Source organism: Mytilus californianus, unplaced genomic scaffold (assembly GCF_021869535.1).
Source record: "Mytilus californianus isolate M0D057914Y unplaced genomic scaffold, xbMytCali1.0.p SCAF_8, whole genome shotgun sequence".
Lineage (NCBI taxonomy): Eukaryota > Metazoa > Mollusca > Bivalvia > Mytilida > Mytilidae > Mytilus > Mytilus californianus.
The window spans coordinates 16,122,292-16,142,254 of NW_026262734.1; the positions used below are offsets into that span (position 1 = coordinate 16,122,292).

General features: G+C 32.1%; 1 protein-coding gene across 1 annotated transcript; it reads right to left on the minus strand.

The window, feature by feature from the left end:
* Positions 1 to 347: 347 nt before the first annotated feature.
* On the minus strand, positions 348 to 17,760 carry LOC127711337 (cytochrome P450 4F5-like). The gene is made up of 12 exons (XM_052217363.1): positions 17,654 to 17,760; positions 16,844 to 16,971; positions 16,152 to 16,276; positions 14,740 to 14,802; positions 12,966 to 13,089; positions 12,516 to 12,648; positions 11,297 to 11,420; positions 9,295 to 9,490; positions 6,772 to 6,854; positions 3,168 to 3,233; positions 1,014 to 2,778; positions 348 to 859 (listed from the first exon to the last, which is right to left on the minus strand). The coding sequence occupies exons 1-11, from the start codon at positions 17,715 to 17,717 to the stop codon at positions 2,676 to 2,678; spliced, it is 1,209 nt and encodes a 402-aa protein (XP_052073323.1). The 5' UTR covers positions 17,718 to 17,760; the 3' UTR covers positions 348 to 859; positions 1,014 to 2,675.
* Positions 17,761 to 19,963: the final 2,203 nt, after the last annotated feature.

Genomic DNA, 19,963 nt, shown 5'->3' on the forward strand with positions numbered 1-19,963 from the left:
GTGGCTGGGTCATAAAAAGTATCACTGATACCAATATAGAACTTTCTGAAGAAATTAAAAAAGATATGCCCCTTCCAATATCATACTCATAAAGAAGATAAGATCTCCTGAGTTAAAAATGAGCCATACATGTGTACATGCATTGTACATTTATAAAAGGCCTTGCAATAACATGAGAAAATTCAATTAAGAGAATTCTTCATCTCCTTGACCTCTTTCATTTTGAAGTGGAAATGGCAGTTAAATTATTTATATTTGTGAGTTTATATACTGTTCACCTTGCTCTCATTCTGAAATGGCTACATTGTTGTCAGTAGAGGTTTGAGCTTAAAAGTCAACAAGACAAATTAAAATTCAATAATGTAACATTTTATTTAACCAATTGATTGTATTTATACATGATTATTTGTCAATAACATATGAAATAAAAATGTACATATAATATAATGTAAAATTTAATACTTTTCATAACCATTAAAACATTATCAACCTTATTACAGAATAACAAATCATAATAATCCAAAATTAATAGATTATCAATGAGCTATCCAATTAATTCACTTTCTTAATACAACCAAGTTTCAATTTCATGACAATGATTGTCTAAAACATATTTTGGAAAGACAAATATACCCAGGTATATATACCTAACTGATTTGGAAACTGGTCTGGAAAAGTTTATACATTTACAACAGAAAAAATTCAGACTACAGCAGGAAATCAAGTTTATAATATAACAACACATTTTAAAACAATACAAAAACAACAAAGAGCAATCGATCTAGGATAACATCCACAGAAATCATGTACTGAATATAACAAAAATCAACTCACAGATTTAGGCTAAATCACAATAGACCTGCAGTTCTGCCAACTTTTAATAATGCAAATGCGTGAGATTTGGCCAAAATCGTCAAGATCAAAGAGAAAAAACAATAGATCAAAGAGAAAAAACAATAGATCAAAGGAAAATGCCGCCAAATAAGCATGAAAATGCGTGAGTCTCACTAGACCTGTGGTGACATAGACTTTAAAAAAAAAAGTGCACAGGTGCAAAGTCCTGTCAAGCATTAAAACCAGAATTGGTCTCTTTGATACAACGATACAGATACAGTGCATAATATCTGCAATAAAATTAAATCATCATAATATGATAAAATACTGATTACAAATATAAGTTTATATGTATCAAAAACAGTTACAAAAATTTATGAAAAATGATCTCGAGTAAAATTATAATATGTACATGTAAAACAATACAAACAACATTATACTTGTTGTAAATTTTACAATTTAAAACACACTAAAATATAAACCAGCTTCTGTATGACTAAAATTAAAGCCCTTTAAAAAAAAACAATCTGAACTTACAGTAAATAAGTGTCTTCATTGGTTGGTCTAATAAACTTTTTTCAAATAGTCCTGAGCCAAATAAATCTAAATGAACTGTTGGATGAGCTTTCAAAATTTTTCTATTTAGCTCCTGACAATAGAAACAGGAATGTGGGTCTAAATGTAGACAAGCATAAAATAAACATTCATAGATATGGCATACCTACGGACTAGTAACAGGAATGTGGGTCTAAATGTAAACAAGCATAAAATAAACATTCATAGATATGGCATACCTACGGACTAGTAACAGGAATGTGGGTCTAAATGTAGACAAGCATAAAATAAACATTCATAGATATGGCATACCTATGGACTAGTAACAGGAATGTGGGTCTAAATGTAGACAAGCATAAAATAAACATTCATAGATATGGCATACCTACGGACTAGTAACAGGAATGTGGGTCTAAATGTAGACAAGCATAAAATAAACATTCATAGATATGGCATACCTATGGACTAGTAACAGGAATGTGGGTCTAAATGTAGACAAGCATAAAATAAACATTCATAGATATGGCATACCTATGGACTAGGAACAGGAATGTGGGTCTAAATGTAGACAAGCATAAAATAAACATTCATAGATATGGCATACCTATGGACTAGTAACAGGAATGTGGGTCTTAATGCTTGCAACCCCATTGATTGCAAAAAAAAATTAAAAAATCTCGTGTTTCTCACAGTTTATATGTTTTTTTTTTAGCATAAAAACGTCATAGAATTTATCTAGAAAGTATATTATCACTTTTATGGAATTATGCCCGACCATGTTTGACAAATAAAAACTGGAAAATGACAATGTTTAAATAAGCCTTCTTAAATGTATTCTATAACTAAGCGAACACAAAAAAAAAAATCAAATTTTAATAGGAATAATGTTAACAATTTTGTCAGAAATAAACCTTTTATGATTAAATCAGTGTACATATTGAACAGATTGAAAATATATTATTGATATTGAATGAATACAACAGCTCATACAGTTTTGTGAGTAGATACATGTATTTTCATCTACTTAGAAGATAATTTTTTACTCAGGTAAATTAATCAATGAGTGAGGGATTTTTTTTCAGAAGAAATTAAAAGGTCCCAGTAAATAAACTACTCAGAGAACAATAGCTATTGTATTTGTTCTATGGGACAATTGAACTGACAAAAGTTTAAATACCTTGACCAAGAGGAGATGACAGTGGAAGAGTTTCATTTGGTTAGCAATAGAATATTTTAAAAAAAATAGTTTTATAACACTTTCAGATAAACATGTCCTGAAATAATCTTTAGCTTCTTTCTTTGAAATTGACCATAATTCCATTCTTTGCTCTCATAACAACCTCCATGAAATGTTCAACCTTGTGATCAGGATCTAAGGAAATCTCAAATCTGTAAATTAAAGCATTATGATTTAAATATGGCCGACTTCCATTGATCACAATATATTATCCTTCTGTAATAGATATCTATATAAAAGGAGATGTTGAGCATACAACAACCCAACATCACAAAAAAAATCTTTAGGTCAATATACAGTTTGCAACAATAAACTGGTGTCTATACAACGTCAAGCTCTAAAAAAAGGTTGTGATTTTTAACAGATACTACTATAATCCTGCCAACAACATCAAATTCCCCCGAAAAGGGAATAAAGACAACGATTGCAAGGCTTCTGACTTGGGATAGGCACCTGAACATGTGACGGGTTTAAAGTATTTATTTTTTAAATCTCAACCCATAAGATATATTTATAACATTAAATTATATAGATAACATACCTGTTAACTATTCTTGCAATCAGAACTTTTTCTTCATGCTGTGCAAATGCTTGTCCAATACAATTCCTAAAGAAGAAATAAATAAATACCGGTATGAGTAAAAAGTGATATTGGGTATATTGTTTTTGTACAAAATATTTACATGTTTAATTTTCATAAATTTTTATTTGCTTTACAATATAAAACAGATCAGTAATACTGTTTACACTGAGCACATGCTGGAATGTCTTGTCTACTTTACTGATCATATTATGTTAAAAGTCTTTAAAATATCACATAAACTCAACATTATCAATCAAACTTAACATTGACAAAAGAACATGAAATCAAGGTTAGATGAACCCTGCAAGATGGATATGTACACTTTATAATCATTTTTTACACCAAATATTGACTATAGTTGACCTATTGCTTATAGTATCTGAAAAATGGACCTAACGATGTCTAGTTTACAATGACCAATGAACCATGCAAATAAGGTCAAGGTCAGATTATCACTGCCAGACAGACATGTTCTAACTGCAATCATTCCATACACTAATAGAAAATAAAAGGATATGGAGTAAATGTACATGGGACAAAATCGCACACAATACATAGAAAACATTGAAAATTATCAATGAACAGGGCTTTTATTCCTGTTCTTCATCTTGAGAGTTGCTGTAGGGTCTTCAACAATGAACGAATCATTCATACCCTACAACAAGGTCAAGACGGCCCCTAGCGTCGACTTAAGCGGTACTATTGATAACAAGAGTGCACAAGCTGAAATGTCTCGCCTTCTTTAACCATTGATATGATGTTGATAGTCCTAAATATAAAGCTTTACTACAACTATCACATAAACTTAACATGATCCAAGAAAATGAGGTCAAGGTCTATAAACCAAATGAGAAATACATGTACACCTTACAATCATTCAATACAATATAGTTGACCTATTGCTTATAGTTTCTAAGAAACAGAATTAACCAAGAAAACTAAACATTGACCAATGAACCATAAATAATGAGTTCAGGTGAACCATGCCAGGCAGACATGTACAGCTTACAATCCTTCCATACAACAAATATAGTTGACCTATTACTTATAGTTTAAGAAAAACAGACCAAAACACATAAACTTAACACTGAGCAATGAACCGTGAAAATGAGGTCAAGGTCAAATAAAACCTGTGAGACTGACATGTACATCATAAAATATTTCCATACACCAATATAGTTGACCTATTGCATATAGTATTAGAAAAAAAGACCAAAACTTAAAAACTTAACTTTGACCACTGAACCATGAAAATTAGGTCACGGTCAGATGACAGCTGCCAGTTGGACATGTACACCTTACAATCATTCCATACACCAAATATATATAGTAGACTTATTGCATACAGTATAAGAAAAACAGACCAAAACACAAAAACTTAACTATAACCACTGAACCATGAAAATGAGGTCAAGGTCAGATGACACCTGCCAGTTGGACACCTTACAATCCTTCCATACATCAAATATACTAGACCTATTGCTTATAGTATCCGAGATATGGACTTGACTACCAAAACTTAACCTTGTTCACTGATCCATGAAATGAGGTCGAGGTCAAGTGAAAACTGTCTGACGGGCTTGAGGACCTTGCAAATTACGCACATACCAAATATAGTTATCCTATTACTCATAATAAGAGAGAAATTAACATTACAAAAAATCTTAACTTTTTTTTCAAGTAGTCACTGAACCATGAAAATGAGGTCAAGAATAATGGACATGTGACAGACGAAAATTTCGTAACATAAGGCATCTATATACAAAGTATGAAGCATCCAGGTCTTCTACCTTCTAAAATATAAAGCTTTTAAAAAGTTAGTTAAGGCCGCCAGATCACTATCCCTATGACGAGCTTTCTGCGACAAAAGTCGCAGGATCGACAAAAATAAACCACAGCTCACCTGCTTGCTCCCCACCCGCCTTGGAGTGCCAACTTGTGCGATGCTTGTGTACAACAGTTCTTGAGTCGAAAGCACCAGGGACACAAGAAAAGTGCAGTAGTTTTGAAAGACATTGATCGCCGCTAAAATATGCTTTGAAGTTACACATGTCGGGAGCGGTCAATGAATTACATAATTTATAATTACGTGCGAGGTTTTTCAACATATATTTGTCATACATTGCCCAACAAAAGACCAATACATTTGAAGCAACAAATGAAAGACAATATGTATAAAACTAAACAACAAATGATAGACAGCACGGGGCACATAGAATTATATGTAAGAAAACCTAGCAGTTTTAAATAGTATGAAAGGGCAATATATAAAACAGATGACCAGACCAGTATTTTGAAGAAATTAAGAAAATATTAAAAAGCCAAACATGAAATTTTTACGGTGTATTAATATGAGAAATTCTCACATGAACAAGCACACCATAACTGTAAATATTATAAGAGCATACACCTCAAGCACGGGGATACGTTCTACTGCCTCCACATAGCACTAGAGAAAAACTCTAAAATCAATAGAAAATAAAAGGATATGGAGTAAATGTACATGGAACAAAATCGCACACAATAAATAGAAAACATAGTTGACCTATTGCTTACTCAGAAACATCCAAGTACAAAAATTTAACATTGACCAGTCATTTATAACAAAAGAAGTCAAGGTCAGATGATCCTGGCAGATAAACATGTACACCTTACAAATTACAATCATTCAATGCATCCAATAAAGTTGACCAACTGCACATAGTATCTGAGACACGAACATTAATAAAGTTGATAACTAATCCATGAAATCAGATCATTGTCAGGTGAAATCTATCTGACAGACATGTAGACTTTGCAAGGTTCTCATTGACCAAATTTAGTTATCCTACTTTTCTTTGACTGATTGATTGATATTTGTTGTTTTACACCACTTTCTTCCTGCGGAAAACCCAGTTAAAAAATCAGTTTTGTTACTTTCTAGTAAAAAATCTCCAAGTTTTCAATATAATAGCATTTCAATACTTATTGCTGTCTTGTCATGGTTAAGGTATGTTATAATTATAAACTTCTCTAAAGTTTTGTAAGTTGGATGTATGTTGTTGAACATGTGTAAAGTATGACTTTTCTTGTCTCTAAATATCAAATGGCGGCCCAAGCAAGACATGTTGATTTGATGAAATTTAAATAGAATGTGATGGAGATATTTTGACATAGTTCAGAAAAGTGTACAACTTTAGATGTAACTATATGTCTGCCTGAAACCTGATTCATATTAACAAATGGTACAATACTAGGATACCATCCTAAGATCTGTCTGTCTAAAATCTGATTTAAGAATTATATTTTCTTGGTCCAGCTAAGAAAGCTACTTAAAGACACCATTATTAGAATCATGGGGAGATAACTTATATTTTCCTTGGTCAAGCTAGAATAGGTGTACCATCCTTAGTTTTTTCTGTCTAAAATCTGATTAATTCATTATATTTATCATGGTACAGCTAAGAAAGTTACTGTTGAATTTTCCTCGGAGTTCAGTATTTTTGTGATTTTACTTTTTACATGACTAGAAACCATTAAATATGTTTGAAATCATAATCATGGGGAGATAACTCATGTTTACCTTGGCCCAGCTGAAAAGGGTATAAAACTGTAAGGGTCCATTTCATGGTGCTTGTCTTCTTCAAATCTTTCAGGTTTAAATTCCTGAAATGTTTTAATAATATGACATGTAAAATTTGTACAATACTTTATTTAAACTAAACTCTAAAAGATTCTAAAATTTTGCAGTCTATATAAACTAGAACTGTCCCCTAAGCTGAACTAATACTCCCTGCATCCTGGATTGATGTATAAGTATGCTAGTGACTGAAAAACAGGGCATCAAAGAAGTTGATAAAATAAATTTGGTATATTTTCTAGTGTTTTAGTTGATGTTGTCTCAGATGTATTAGTCCATACATGTGTGATGGTAGTTGAGTCTTCCACACAAATTATCTTCAATCAAACTACAACTAATCCAGTCCTTTATAATAGGGTGAAATATTGTCTTATTAATGGGACTAATTACACCATTAATTAACTAATGTCTTTAAATACATTATAATTGTCCAGTTAATACAATTCCATTTGACTGAGAACAGGTCGTTAATACAGGTCTTATACAGAATAAACTGTTAACACAGAGATATGTCTCGCCTTTTTGTTATTTTGATAATGCAAATGTTGAAATTAAAATAGCAATACTTTAACATGTAAGTTATGCAAATATTCAAAGTCCATGAACCATGACTGAAGGTACAGGGCTAAACAATCTTCATGGAAATGCGATGTGCCAATGCTAATACAACTGCATACCAAATACCATTGACTTTTCATGTGTCGTTCCCTTTAAACAAACCTAAACACAAACATTAACTTGTAGACTATGTAAAAGTTTCAAGTTCAATGAACCATAATGAGAGGGTCAGGGTTATATAATCTCCATGGAAATGAAACTTGCAAATGCCAATACATTTGCTTACCAAATATCATTGACTTAATATTAGCGGTTCATCTTAAACTGACCTAATCACAAACTAATACATGCAAACGAAGCAAAATTTTCAAAGTCAATAGACCATGACTGAGGGGTAAGGACTAAATATTCTCCATGGAAATGAGATGTGCTAATGCTTATACAACTGCATACCAATTAACATTGACCTACCACTAACGGTTCCCCTTAAATTGACCTAAACACAAACTAATACATGAAAACTAAGCAAAAGTTTCATAGTCAATAGACCATGACTGAGGGGGCGGGGCCAAATAATCTCCATGGAAATTAGATATACCAATGCTTATACAACTGCATACCAAATATCATTGATGGTTCCCCATAAACTGACCTAATCACAAACTATTACATGTAAACTAAGCAAAGTTTCAAAGTCAATAGACCATGACTGAGGGGGCGGGCCAAATAATCTCTATGGTAATGAGATGTGCTAATGCTAATACAACTGCATACCAAATATCACTGACCTACCACTAGTGGTTCACCATAAACTAGACCTAATCACGAACTAATACATTGTTGACGCCGCCGCCGACGCCGGAAACAGCATACCAATGTCTCGCTTTTTGACTCCGTCAAGGCCAGACAAAAACTGCTTAATACAGGAATTTAACTTCTGGTTTTTAGTTCAAAAAGGTGTCAGAAAATGGATGTAGATTTCAACAAGTTTGATGTTAGAGTTGTTGTTATTTTTTATATGTTATACTATTTTTTTCTTTGAGAATATATAATTATGGACCTTGAAAAGGATGAATATCCAGAATTGTCAACCGTAAAAGATTATTTCTCTGAGGGCACAGTCCGAAGTGAGAGAAATTTGTAGGGTAGAATACATTGTATCTTGAATATGCACCATTTTGAATGGGCCACATTTGTTTATTAATAATACCAAGGGGCTCTTCGAATCATTGAAAATACATGTTAAAGAAGCTCTTGTACATGTCTTACTGTAGTAACAAATTGTCAAAATACTTACGTCAGAGAACATTTTTGTGGCTTAAAATACCTCATATGAACAACAAATAAAACACCCCTTTTAATATCATTAACTATTACAGCCTTCTAATGAGGGTCTGGACGGGTATACATAATAATGGGCAATCGTTGCAGAATAAAGGACCCAAAAAAATAGAGAATAGACAAAAAATAGGGCAAAAAATACAGAACAGAGAATAATGGGGTGTTAAATATAAAGCATAGAGAATAATGGGCAAAAAATATAAAGAATAGAGAAAAACGACGTAAAAAATTAAAGAACAAAGAAATGCAGGACCCCTGATCCAGACCTTCACTAATAATAACCCTTTGTTATGGGATTTTCTAATGGGCACTACACAACATCTTGTTTTGAATGATTAATTATGAATTCATCATATGAAATCATTTATAGGTATTTCTTATTATATTAGTGTGTATGATCCTTAAAGCAGAATTTTGTAGACTTGCTTTTCAAATAATATTCTTTACTCACTATAAAGTGGTTTATTTTTCAAGGAATTTCCGATTTTTCTGTGGCAATATGTCACAGCTTGACACAACTTATGGCCATTTAGATCCCTTTATGTATTAATATATACAAACACTTACCCATGGTTCAGGCCAAATGTGTGAATTGTGGTGAACATCAAACATGCTCAGACCAAAAATGCTGCCTTCTGGGAATTCTACCCCCTCCACCACACAAGGTTCCTGTAACATCCTACTAACTGTAGGGACTGGGGTATGGCATCGTAATACTTCCTTTACGAACATGCTTAAGTACTTCATTTTTGAAATATCATCACTGAAAAACAAGAATTGAAAGTTTTAAGCCAAATTCTACTCAATTTATAAAAGGTTTAATACCACCAAATCATAGTAATCACATCTAGTTGCATATGAAAAAGGGTTGAAAAAAAATATTCCCTTGAATTTGACAGTTGTAGGAAATTAATCCTACATTTCATTGCGGTAAAATATTTCTGAGTCATAAACATATATCTTGGGTGTTTCAAAGCACCATTCTTTTTTTATTTAGTGTTTCTTTAAAATATTTTGGAAACTTGAGGTTACCAAAGCTTGTAAACAGGAAAGAAAGGAGTGGAAATTTGATTGGTTAACTTCCAGTGATGGTTATTATCTTATATGCAATGAAATGTTATGTGAAATTTTGTCTGTAGTGCTGGATAGAAAAAACTTTACTCATGCCAAGTATTTCTTTATTTGAAATAAAGATAAATTCTGCACAATTTTTTGAAAAGTGCAACTTTAACAAAGACTAATAGGGGAAAAACAATGGTGGTATTACACCTAATATGGGAAGCTGCACATGCACCTTTGACCTTGTATGTACTCTCATTTGTTAAAATTTCATGCTATTTCAGTGAAATATTGCAAAAATGAAATATTCTGAGTGGATTGAGTCTCAAAAACACATTTTAAGAGAAAATTTCCTTGAAATAGGACACTACCACGAGTATTAGTAGAAAGAGCAAGCCATACTCAGTGTTTTGGGGGAGCTTTTTCTGACTTTTTCTCCTTATTTCTTATATTTTGCTATAACATAAAACTTTTTCCTAAGTAATACTTTAATAAATAAGGTGCCGGTACTTTATGTATCAAACTAAAAAATGTGAAAGTTTTTCAATAAAGTATGTACAATGTAAAAAAAAAAAAAATAAAAAAAAATAAAAAAAAAAAGTTTATGAAAAAGGTTGTTACTGTGATGTTAATGACCAAAGACAGCATTCTTGGATGCTGTATAATATCGTTTATTAATTTTTTGTTTGTACTTGCAGTTTTGATAAAAAGAGATTTAATATTACCGGGTATATATAATATCGTTACTTTAAAGTTAGCTTTCCCTGTACTAATTCTTTGTATGTACCTTTTATTGGTCCAATGATTGATATTTTTCAAAGGGGGAGGGTTGAGATGCAAAAAATAACCCAGATTGAATTAATGTCCGTGTCCCAAGTCAGGAACCTTGTCAGTGAATATCTAATGATGTATCTTATGGGTTTTGTTTGTCATTTCAAGAATTTGATGTTGATGGCAAGATCTTTGACTTTGACAGTTTTTGTTTCATCTATTAACAACTTTTATACAGGAAAATTTATAAATAAATATTTTATAGCATGTATAGACACCCGTCTATTGTTGAAGATCGTATGTAGCCCTCTAGATGTCTTTCGATTATTTTTTGTCATTGCAGTGCTTTTTCTTTCAATCTCTTTTTATTCAAACAATTTCAATTTTTTTTTTAATTTAAAGCTTGACTTTATATTTGAATATCAGTATCAAATGACTTGTCAATATCTTTTATACACATAATAAAATCGTCATCGTGGATCATGACAAAAAAACAAACAAAAAAGAATAATTACTGTATTACATGCGTTTTCCATACTGAATAAAATAATTTTATAAAGGCTGAATAACCTTTTGTGAAGTCACAGGCACTTGTCTCTGAAATTTTTTTACCTATACAATTTTTTTCAGAGACAAGTGCCTGTGAGTGAGGTGTACGGAAAAATTTCAAATTGATTTGGTCCATTTTAAAAAAACAAAAGTATATAGTAATATCAAAGCAATATATTCCAATAAGTACCTGTCAATATATTTTTTATCTCCAATGACCTCTCTGACCTCTCTATAAACTTTATCCTGTATATCCTTATGTTTTCCTAAACTGTACATACTCCAACTTAAGGCACTTGCTGTTGTGTCATGACCTTCAAAAATCAATCTACATTTACAGTTTCAATAAAAAGATATGGAATAACTGTCATGTGTACTTAGATCAATGACCTTTTCTTATTCAAGAGATGAAATTTAAGATTCTTACAATGGTTTGACTCGCCAAAAGTTTCAGATATGGGTTTGTTACAATATCAAGCTACTAAAAATATTAATTGGTTATCAAGTGTTACACCAAAAATTTAAAAAATGTTCACTAATTTTCTTTCAACAGGAAGAAGATGATTTACCAGATTAGCTCAAATAGATCTATCTAAAATCAAAATTGAACTGACCAGTTCTAATCAAATTACTTTAAGTAACATATGTATTCCATTTTCATATCTTACAATTGGATTGGTCAATACGATCTAATAAATATTCATGAAAAGGCGGGCTTCAATCCCATGTAAGATTCTGGGGTAATTGTCTGGAAACACTTTTTCTGCACTAACTTCAATGTATTATTTGTAACAATGACCTCCACCTTAGAGGCAGTGATCCCAAATTCCATAGGGATTCTTCTCTCATTACACATGTAACATATGGATGTTTCCGTGCAAACACATGTTCTGGAGCTATCTGAAACCCATTTTCTGCACTTTTTCCCCCGTCTATTTTAGCAGCTATATTAATCTTAGACATAGTGATCTCAAAATCAATAGGCGTTTTTATGTTATCATATGTGACCATATATCATTTTTAATTTTAGTTTCTTGTGTATAATTTGGAGTTTAGTATGACGTCCATTATCACTGAACTAGTATACCGGTACATATTTGTTTAGGGGCCAGCTGAAGGATGCCTCCGGGTGCGGGAGTTTCTTGCTGCATTGAAGACCCATTGGTGGCCTTTGGCTGTTGTCTGCTCTATGGTCGGGTTGTTGTCTCTTTGACACATTTCCCATTTCCATTCTCAATTTTATCCAAGTGAGTATGCAATCTGATATAAAGCATTATACTTTATAGCGTTGGGTATAACTAGACAAAATAGACACACTTAGGTTTCCATTAAATAGAGTGATATCCTGGACTTTCCCAGACACATATATATAAATTCTACATTAAAATACAATACAAATGAAATCATACCTGCAAACATAAATGTGTCTACTTCATTTCTGATCTCTTTGTTTGTCAGTCCATTGCCATTATCATCTTTTGCTGTTAATAAAATGTCCAAAAAATCTAACTGCGTTTTCTTCTGAGAATCTTGATTTTCAGACTGCAAATGAAAAGGATTTCTATTTATATGATTAGCAGCATTTTACAACGGAAAACAAATCTGTGAACTTTCCTGATTAATTTCGGATATTCCCCATGAGAGGTGTTTATCAGACATGACATTTCAAATCCTCAATTATTTGAAGTGAATACATCACGGCTTTTAAGTGTATGTTAAATAATTCAAAACCACAGAATATTTGATTGAAAACACTTATGACATGTATAAGAGATACATTAGGTTCTCCTGTACTTATATGAAAAGTTGGCAGGTATGATGAAGAATAAATTTCTAATTATAAATGATTTTTTACCTACCAATTCTTTTCTCCTCTTTGCAATTATATCTTCAGAAAACTGATGAACAAAGTCGCAAAGTTTGTAGAATTCTTTTCCACTAGAAGACAACTTATACAAGACTGGATTGTACAGAAAAATGTTCCTGAAAACAAAATAATGGTTTAAAATAAAACCCAACTTGATTTTATACAAGCTCAAATTCTTGAAACCAGTTTCTTATTTTGGAATGTGTTGTTTTATTAGGAAATAAATGTTTTTTTTCTTATATGACATGTTGTTTTCACTTTGTAAACCAAGGTAAATGTACATAAAGATTTTAAATAAACTTCATTTCAAAGTAAATACTTAACTGCCATTTTTTTAAACATTGCAAAAGGAGATGTGGAAAACAAGAAGGATAAGTACTGAATCAAATAATACAAGATCATTGATTGATTGATTGGTGGTTGGCTAACAGTGGGGGATCCAGGATAGGACAAAGAGAATGTACCCACCCCCACACTTCCATCATCAAATTTGTTTTTCAAATACATCATTTTTCTTACAATTTGTTTGAATATTTAGCAACAAATTGTCCAAACACTTTTCGTCTCACTCCACTCGGCTGTATATCATCACTTTTCTTGAATAACACCCTCCTTTGGAAAATTCTGGATCTACCCCTGGTTAATAATCAGTGGCAAAATATTACATGAATATTCAGGATGATAAAATATTAAATATACCCTACTTTGTACTAAACAGACACACTTAACCACCTCTTTACCATTTTTCCTGCTTCTTTCTATCAAAATCAAATGAAACACAAATAAACTGCTTCGCTGAGCGCAGCTGGATACGCCCGCAGATGTCTAACCCTGAACAGTTGGGGCAAAAATGGACACAATATTCAAGCTTGATACAGGTCTGAATTTGGATTGTAATTAAATATTTGACATACATCTATTATAGGTTTCTGAATAAATGTAGTCAAAGAACTTGAAGTTGGTTATATGAATTGAATTTATATTCAATTAAAGATTTCTTGCTGTTGTGCAATACACTGTGCTGTTGCGAAATACTTAGTAAATCTGTTGTCAGACTAAACAAATAGAATTTATAAAATTCTAAAGGGAGCTTACATCAATAGATATAAACAGTTCACCAAAGTTTCATACGAATTGCTGAAAGCATTTTTGAGTTTTTGTCTGAAAACTGGAAAATCCCCCCCCCTTTTTAATGAATAAACCCCATAATTCAGAAATGTAAAATCTAAAATTTATAAAATTCTAAAGGGAGCTTACATGAATAGATATCAACAATTCATCAAAGTTTCATGAGAACTGCTGAAAGCATTTTTGAGTTATTGTCCGAAAACTGGAAAATCCCCTTTTTTTTATGAATAAAACCCCATAACTCGGAAACGTAAAATCTAAAATTTATAAAAATCCAAAGGGAGCTCATGTCAATAGATATAAACAATTAACCAAAATTTCTTGCAAGTTGGTGAAAGCATTCTTGAGTTATTGTCTGAAAACTGGAAAATCCCCCTTTTTTTAATGAATAAAACCCCATAACTCGGAAACGTAAAATCTAAAATTTATAAAAAACGAAAGGGAGCTCACGTCAATAGATATAAACAATTCACCAAAGTTTTCAGCAAATTGGTTAAAGCGTTTTTGAGTTAATGTCCGACATGTTGACGATGGACGGACGGACAGACGGACGGACAGACGGACAGACGGACGTACAACGGTATACCATAATACGTCCCGTAAACGGGCGTATAAAAATGGTGTAATCTGTAACTTACAGTGCTCTAGCTAAAACCAGTGTCACCAATCTTTTCACAGCTTTAACATATGGATGATTTTCACTGAAAATACAAAGGTAAATTTATTGATTCATTTTGTTTCAGTTGATTTCTATTTGTTTTTTGTACAAGTTTTCAAAAAGATCTTTAATTCATAGCCAAACTGAAATGCAAACTTTTAACTTTGGAAAAAAATGAATACAACATTGAAACTACTCATGAATTTTATTATGATTTCTTTACAGTTTGTGAACGATTTTAGGCTAGATTTAGGAAAAGAATTTACACAAATTGCAGGGACTTTGATATCAGGTTTCATCCTAAATCTCTTTCAAGTTGATTCATCAATTCAACATTCAGACAATAAAGTTTTGGACTTTTGGGCTAATAGGTATAAGTTCATGTCCAATCACTATTTATCACCAAAATGATCCTGCCCTTCAATCAAAATAAAAATGTTGATTAACCACTCTATCCTGATTTAAGGTCAATTGGTACACTATTTTCTGCATACCTGCCAACTCTCATGATTTAGACATGATCTACAGGATTTTGACCCCTTGTCCCGATTGCACAATCGTGATCATGAAAAAAGCTCTTAAACATGATTTTGTGAAATTCTATGCAAAATGTTTGTTGGCTCCTGATTTTTAACTTTTCAGAAGGAAAACAATTGTGATCAGCAAATTAAAATCGGTGTTCCTTGTGATTATGTTAATAGGCTAATCAAAATCAATGTTTCTCATGATTATGAGGCATTGCAAACATGGAAAAATTCAAATTTGTTTGGAAATTTTGAGTTGTACTACTCTGTCTGTATGGCAGAATTGTAAATATCGTGATCATGGATGACAAATTTTCATCTGCAAGAAGGTTCTTATGCAGTTTAAGAAGAAAAGTGTGTCTGACTGACAAATTCAACATGCCTTTTGTGAAGTCTGCAATAATATAGACTGATAGAGACCAGAACATTGATTATGGTGGCCTGAATGACTGTCATACTTATTATCAAATTATTGAAATTACTGTCTTAGGAATCAGATAAATTTCCTTCTTTGTCCATATTTTTAAACTGGTATTCTACCTGAGCTATAGCTACATGTACTATCTTTTATACCCAATAATATAAGTACAAAAACATGCAAATGAACAGAAGAAAAGGGCTTATTAGCTCATCAGTATACCATAAGAAAATAAAAAGATATGACACTATTTATGGAGTACAAGTTCAATACAGTGCACACAAAAACACCGCAAAAATTGTATCCTTTGAAAATGTTGTGCACTAAAACACCCATGGGAATTTTCAAAAGTTGGCAGGTATGTTTCTGTGTATACATTTTATAGTATATGTATTTGTTGTATATAATAAACCAAGTGATGGGAAGTGACAATCCTGTAGATAACCTTACCCCACAAGTTGTACATTCCCTTTGTATGACAAAGAACATTGCAGTAAGGTATCCAATGTAGCCAGGCTGGCTAGTTGGAAAATTTCTATATATTTACCATCTTTACAGGAATTTGCAAATTTTTCCTATATTGAATATAATAAATTAAAATGAGATATTTTCAATAGTAAAAGATATAACTCATAGAAAAACACGGAATTATCTTTAATATCTATTCATTATATCATTCAGTTTCATTTTCTTTTCAAATTAATTTTTGAGAAACAAAATAAATCAAGGATAGTACTCTGGCTAGCTAGCTAACTAGCTAGCTGATTGCCATAATGTGTAAGCTTTCATTTTTCACTTGTGAAAATAAACAAAATTCTTGGGAATTTAAAATCATTTATTTCCTGTTTGAAAAACGTGAAAATAAAACCTGGCAGACTGGTTAGGACTTTGAAATCACAAAATTTATCCATTTTGCATTATAATCCTAACTAGAATGAAACTTAAAATCATAGCAGAATTTTAACATATCATGAAACCAAAGACGCAACAATATAACAACAACAAATGTCTTGGAAGACACCTGAAGAAATGACAATCAAACTTGGTCAATATAAAAAATGTATCAGGAGAACAAGGATTTGTATAATAAGACTATATGAATCCTTGAGGAGAATAAGATATATAAATGTACATATACTTACCAATAATGTATCTGCTACATCATTATAAACCTTGAAGTAACCATTCAGTACACTAAAGTGAAAACCTGGTGTCAGCAGACGTCTATTTCTTTCCCATTTTGGTCCATCTGATACTAGTAAACTGTCTCCTGTAAAATTAGTATAGACTGATTTTTAAAATTTATTATTAATACAGTCAAAAGTCCTGGATTTTTTCATAATTTGTACCTGGATTTCAGACAAAAGTCTTACATAAGTCTGTATAACTGGAGTATAAGAAAGCCCTGTCAACTTTCTGAAAAAAAATATTGACCTTACACTACTGAAAATATGGTATCTATTACCACCATTCCATTACGAGCACATGATAATGTTTTGTTTTGAACCTTTAGTGTTAGATTCTTAAACTACTCATCAATCATTGATAACACAAACAAGAGTATGTCACCAAATGTAACTTCACACAAATTTAAGGCATGATAAAATAAACAAAATTCATCATAATCTTTCTACTACTCACTAAGCCATGGTAACATAAACAAGAGTCCTTCACAAGATTTAGTTATACTCACCAAGTCATGGTTACATAAACAAGAGTCCTTCACAAGATTTAGTTATACTCATCCAGCCATGGTTACATAAACAAGAGTCCTTCACAAGATTTAGCTATACTCACCAAGCCATGGTAACATAAACAAGAATTCTTCACAAGATTTAGTTATACTCAACAAGCCATGATTACATAAACAAGAGTCCTTCACAAGATTTAGCTATACTCACAATCCATGGTTACATAAACAAGAGTCCTTCACAAGATCTAGCTATACTCACCAAGCCATGGTAACACAAACAAATATCCTGCTGCAGACTTGGCTTTTGGTGCATTAGACTTCATTAAAACTTTGATAGTATCAGGATGTGTTAGTTGAAGAATTGGACGGTTTATAAACAACTCACCAAGCCGTGGTAACATAAACAAGAGTCCTTCACAAGATTTAGTTCTACTCAACAAGCCATGATTACATAAACAAGAGTCCTTCACAAGATTTAGTCATACTCACCAAGCCATGGTAACATAAACAAGAGTCCTTCACAAGAGTTAGCTATACTCACCAAGCCGTGGTAACATAAACAAGAGTCCTTCACAAGATTTAGTTCTACTCAACAAGCCATGATTACATAAACAAGAGTCCTTCACAAGATTTAGTTATACTCACCAAGCCATGGTAACATAAACAAGAGTCCTTCACAAGATCTAGCTATACTCACCAAGCCATGGTAACATAAACAAGAATTCTTCACAAGATTTAGTTATACTCAACAAGCCATGATTACATAAACAAGAGTCCTTCACAAGATTTAGCTATACTCACCAATCCATGGTTACATAAACAAGAGTCCTTCACAAGATCTAGCTATACTCACCAAGCCATGGTAACACAAACAAATATCCTGCTCCAGACTTGGCTTTTGGTGCATTAGACTTCATTAAAACTTTGATAGTATCAGGATGTGTTAGTTGAAGAATTGGACGGTTTATAAACAACCAGAAAGTATAAGCTTTAGCATTCTGTTTCTCTACATACTCTTCGTGATTTCTACACACAAAATCGTGAAAACATCCAATCTACAAAAAAAAAACGTAATACGAGTGAAAAGAGATATGGGTATATATATATTCAAACCAGTGGGAAAATCTTTCACGTGGTAATATTTGCATATCACGATCCTTTTTTCTACAAAGCTTGAAGTGATTCAAACAAATGATAAAAAAGCTCATCAAGACCAACAGACAGATGGGCAGACAGACAGCCTAATTCTTAGATACCCCAAACTTTGTTTCCAGGGGTAGAATAAAATCATAGTAGTCTAGAAATCTTTTAAAATTGATATAAATACTTTCTCCACATTCATAATACACAGAAAAAACTTTGTGACCCTTACAAAAATTAGGAATGGGTTCCTGAGACCCTTGCTAAAATGCCAAGCCAAGGGAGGAGAGAGGGAGCAGGGGCACATGACCAATAAATTTGCTAAAAAATAAAAAATACTCCTAATTGCAAGAGATTGCATCTAATACACAAGATTCTGGTGAAATTTAAATTTATATATAGCTGTCATCATGTAAAAATGCTTGCTTGAGAGCCTTGAGCTACATTAGCCTCTTTTGCTCACCCTTTGGTCGATTAACCTCAAAATGAATAGCTTCTGTGTCTTTCCTACTATCTACATGTACCACTTTTAAAAGTTTTGTTATTGTCCCAATATGTGTACCTCAAGAAATCACCCAGACACAACTAATTGCCTCATAATTCTATATTTTCAGTCATTTTTTTGGAGGTGTGACCTTGACCTTTGACCTTAATATCTATAGGAAGGATTCTTCCTCTTCCTATTTCTTCCATCTTCATAAATGTTACTTCAAACCAACACAAGAAACTAATTTTCATCAGGATATAAATTTTTCAACAAAAAAAAACTATAATACAGTGACCTTGATTTTTAACCTATTGACCCAAAAGTCTATAGGCTTCTTCCTCTTCCGTTAACAAAGAAAAATCAAGATTTCATCCAAAAGCATTTGTTTCTGACTCGCACAAGAATGGACAAAGGGGTGAATATTATGATAATCCTGCTGAAAAAAATTATCATGCATAGTCATGATCAGTCAACTACAAAAAAAATAATGTTAACAATGGCATGGATGACTACTATAAACCAATGTCATAATAAGCAAGCATAATTTGTTTTGAATAAATAAAATTAAATTTCAAATAACATGAATAATTGTAGGTGTCTATGATCTAGGGATAATTGATAGTCCTTTTTAGAGTCTGATGGCCAACTAACAGAAAAACAAATGAAAAGATATGTTGCGTATAATCATTGACTATAGATGTTTTTTTCAAACAAGATTGTTTTGCTCAGCTACAATCTAATCAAAGGGCAACAGCCCCGAGATGTGATGTGGCCGAGAAACATTCTCCAGTTTGAAAGACCATTGATAATATGTTTATCACTATTTTGCCTATGACATCGTTGATGTTAACATTGACAACGGCACATGTGCCCTTAGTTTCTTGCGATAATTGTCCATCTCAAACGAGTAGCATGAAATTAAAAATTATCACAAAAAAGATC

Excerpts from the sequence above, each read along its gene's own strand:
- LOC127711337 (XM_052217363.1), bottom strand. The coding sequence starts at position 17,717 with ATGAAGTCTAATGCACCAAAAGCCAAGTCTGCAGCAGGATATTTGTTT. Across the intron at positions 16,972-17,653 it reads GTTTGTGTTACCATGGCTTG|GAGACAGTTTACTAGTATCA; the intron begins GTGAGTATAGCT and ends CTAATTTTACAG. Across the intron at positions 13,090-14,739 it reads CTGGTTTTAGCTAGAGCACT|GAACATTTTTCTGTACAATC; the intron begins GTAAGTTACAGA and ends TTTTGTTTTCAG.